General features: G+C 37.9%; 2 protein-coding genes across 2 annotated transcripts in view; both read left to right on the top strand.

The window, feature by feature from the left end:
* LOC104768873 lies at positions 849 to 2,044 on the top strand. Its single transcript, XM_010492948.2, has 2 exons — positions 849 to 1,075; positions 1,171 to 2,044. The coding sequence occupies exon 2, from the start codon at positions 1,186 to 1,188 to the stop codon at positions 1,867 to 1,869; it is 684 nt and encodes a 227-aa protein (XP_010491250.1). The 5' UTR covers positions 849 to 1,075; positions 1,171 to 1,185; the 3' UTR covers positions 1,870 to 2,044.
* The window catches only part of LOC104768874 (probable RNA-binding protein 19), a 4,376-nt gene continuing 3,069 nt past the window's right edge, over positions 2,590 to 3,896 (top strand). Inside the window, exons 1-4 of the mRNA XM_010492949.2 lie at positions 2,590 to 2,737; positions 2,871 to 2,978; positions 3,084 to 3,198; positions 3,300 to 3,856. Coding sequence (XP_010491251.1) covers positions 2,733 to 2,737; positions 2,871 to 2,978; positions 3,084 to 3,198; positions 3,300 to 3,856 — 785 coding nt within the window. The 5' untranslated portion in view covers positions 2,590 to 2,732. The remainder of the gene's footprint in view (positions 2,738 to 2,870; positions 2,979 to 3,083; positions 3,199 to 3,299; positions 3,857 to 3,896) is intronic.

Here is a 3,896-nt window from a genome sequence, read left to right as displayed (position 1 = left end):
CCGTTGACTTAGACACGACGACCTCACTCATGCGATTCGTACTATCTAGTACTTTGGTATTAAAAAAAAAAAAAAAAAAAAAAAAAAAAAAAAAAAAGTAGTATTATGAAGATGATGATTAAGTAGAGAAGTATCCTCTTTAATATCAGTCTTTAGGATGTAAACCCTTAATTTGGTTTATTGTGTTTTGGACGTTAACTATTCCACTGTATGTGTTTGTGACGTGTGTGTTGTTGTTGTTATGTCTTTATTAAAATTGCGCAAGACAGACATGCAAGATGAGACGATTAATCAAACGCTTGTAATATCTAGTTCTTAAATTATTCCGTTTTGGTTTAACATACCTAGGCGCCAAAATAAAATTAAAATTATTCATTTTTTTTGTTAACCTAGCTAGGCTTTGTTCTGCATGCTTTTAATAATTAACTGTTTTTTTTATTGTAACTGTTCTGATACAAATGAATTCATTTTTTAACAAATGCAGATTCAGCCAAGTCAATGATGGCTCGAGCAAGACCAGCGTCTTTGTTCTGGCACTCACGGAGCTCGTCGTCCGGGTCATTAATTACCAGCTACTACACCGGCTCCAGCTTGTTGGCATTCTTGTATTGTATTGTATCATATTGGCATGGTGTAGGGAAAACGATTGTCCTAAGGGACAAAGCAATTTCCATGTCAGCAGTGAAGGAGAATCCACCAAAACTTATGATTCCCCAGTTCCCACACTCATGCACGCTTCTTTTTTATGGTACAATATGACATAAAGATATGACAAGATTCCCACGTTTCTCAATCTACTATATCACTTTAATTTTCTTGTATATATTTTTTTGTTATTATGAAAAATAAGAGAGAGAGAGAGAGAGAGAGAGAGAGAGAGAGAGAGATCTTGTGACTTAGCTTGCTCTATTTAAACCAATTGTAAAAGACCCGAATTCTTCAGTCTTCAATCATTATTCATTACAAACTCTGTTTATGCTCTTTCCCTTACTCATCTGAGCTGACTTGGTGAGCAAGCCTGCAAGCATCTCGTCGATTCTGCAGGCGTCTTCATCTAGATTCACGACTCCTTCGGGTAAACCAATTTCTCTATTTGTGTTCCATACCCATAAATGATTCTCAGCTTTTTCTTCTACAAAATTCCTAACTGATATCCGTGGAATTTTGCAGCTGTCCTTCGTAAAGATGGAGCGCACCTATGACTTGTTCGGGGCACCAGACACTGAACTCGTTGAGTTTTATCCCACGTCTATCAGGAATTCTTCTGAGTTGAGAAACAGAGGTAAGAGCGTTGGCGAAATTAAAATTACAGGAGTACCGTTCACAAGAATTGTCTTCCACCCAAACCAGGGCACGGACATATTACTGGACCAGTTTGTAGACGTAGAGAGAAGGCCAGCATATGTGCGATCCCTTACGTTACCGAGATCTGCTATGGCATCCAGCCAGGCTCTCAGTCAATTCGTTCTAGCAAATCCGCCGCCGTCGAGTGAGAGACGCTTGAACTGGGGTTGGAACACCATCGCAGCTGGTATCGCTGACTGTGTTGACAACAGTCAGCATGTTGTTATGAGCCCAGATGATATTATGGAACTCCATGGTCAGGAAGCCTTCGGCAAGGTTTACTTCTTGAAAGAATCCGATGGGTGGGAATCGCCCCTAGGTATTAATGAGGACATCGATGATGTTTGTTATTTATGTCCCGATCATTACTATTTCTACACCCACGCTGCTTGTGATCCTACAAGTCCTTTCATTCGACTGGCATGTGCACACGGACATGGATACCACAAAAGATGCATCCTTCCTTATCTCTGGAGAATGAAACCTGCTAAGATTCCATGTCCTTCATGCATGATGCAGTTATGAGAGACGATGTTGGTTTGTGTTTTGTGATATCATCTTTCTCTGTTGTTTATTCTGTTTTCGTAAGTGTGTTGTGTTTATTTATTATTGCGATCCTACTGTTTGTTTGTGACGTGTGTGCTCTGATTGTGTGTTTTTAATATATTATTATCCCACTGTTTGTGACAAATCTAAATTATTAACGCTTGTTGAATTAATCCTGTTCTACAACAAGAATGGGGGGACCTAGAGCAGCAAACCACAACACCCATTGTCGCCTGCTTTCAGAAACTCTCTGGCTAAGCTAATGCATATACATATATCCTATTCCTGAACAATCAACTAATCAAGCGCCAGCGACACAATGAGTTTCCTAAACTCGAAGAAAGAAAGCTGAATTAAACAAATTTTTCCAAGATTGAGAACGACAGAGTGAAGGTACAAAATAGCCAAATTACCAATTTTTTTTTAGTGACAACAAGAATAACCAGTTATCAAAATTGAAAAAAAAAAAAAAATCCGCTTTAAAATTGAAAAATTTCCTGCCAAAATTGTGAAATCAAAATTTTCACCAAAATTGATTATATAGCTTATAAAAAAACCTGGTAAACTTTATAAAATAATGAATCCATTAACAGATTTCGATTGCTGAGAAGCATGGGCTTGGGCTTGGGCTTGGCCCGCTTCAGTCAAGGGCCAGGTTTGGTAGGAACAAAAGAAAAAAGAAGGAAGAAGGAAGAAAACCTAAAAAAAACCCATCTCGTCTTCTTCTTCCCGTCTTGTGCCGTAACTCCAGAAACATCATCTTCTTCTCTCTTAGAAACCTTAAACTTTGGAATCCCTTACAAGTCTACACTTCCCAGAACGAGCTCTAGCAAAGCCAAATAATGATGTAAGTATTGGTTTCCTAGAACAATAAGAGTGATTTTAACTAATTAGGTCTCGCAGAAACACAATACATGATGTAAGAAACTTATCTTCTGTTTATTTTGTTTTTTCTTTTATGGCCTTGTAAATTACAACAGGTCGAGGATAATCGTTAAGAATTTGCCAAAATATGTGAAAGAGGATCGACTTCGGGATATCTTTTCACAAAAAGGAGAAATCACAGACGTGAAATTGAAGCGTTTGAGGTATATATATGTATATACTTGTACATTATTCACAGCTGATATATTGTTGTGTGTGTTTATATATGTTGGAATCACTCTACATAATTATCGTTATTGCTTTCGCAGTGATGGCAGGAGTAGACAATTTGCTTATATTGGATTTCGTAATGAAGAAGAAGCTCAAGCTGCTATCACATATTTTAACAAGTCTTTCATTGATACTCTTAAAATATCTGTTGAGGTGATTAATTTAGATACTCAGTTAAGTTTCATGACTTGTGTAGTACTAGCTAGTTTTGAAATCCTAATTTTGGATATTCTCCTTTTGGGACGCATATATAGGTTGCGAAGCCTCCTATGAGGAAAGAAGAAGAAGGGAAGGTTCATGATAATGGTGAACATTTTTCTTATGCTAAAGGAGACAAAAAGATTAAGAAGAAACCAGAGGCTGATCATGATGATCCTCTGCTTCAAGAATTTCTTGGATATCACTCAGTGAAACTCTGGTCCAATGACATGTGTATTCCTCCTCCCACCGGAGTAAGTTTTTTTTCCAATGGTGCTGATGAGCCTAACAAACCCAAAACACCATTGTTAGATACTAATAAGTCTACAAAGAACAAAGTTGGTGATGATGTTTCTGATATGGAATACTTCAAGAGTAGGATAAAGTCAAATCTGTCGGATTCGGACTGTGATTATGAAACTGATTGTCGTGAAGATGCAGTTCATGTTTTCCCTATTGATGGAGAAGTTATTGAAGCTGACAGAGTTGATGATGGCCATGCAATGGAGGTAGAAGCCGATGGCAAGATGGCTCAAGAATTGAAAACTGACGACAGTGATAATGTTCTTGACACTGGTCGCCTTTTCGTCCGTAACCTGCCTTACACTACAACGTACGTTATGGTTCTTTTCTTGTTCTCTTCTGCTCTTTTC

This window comes from Camelina sativa, chromosome 20 (assembly GCF_000633955.1).
Source record: "Camelina sativa cultivar DH55 chromosome 20, Cs, whole genome shotgun sequence".
In the NCBI taxonomy this organism is placed as follows: Eukaryota; Viridiplantae; Streptophyta; class Magnoliopsida; order Brassicales; family Brassicaceae; genus Camelina; species Camelina sativa.
The sequence above is the reverse complement of the archived record's forward strand: the minus strand, read 5'-3'. Positions and strand labels throughout refer to the sequence as shown.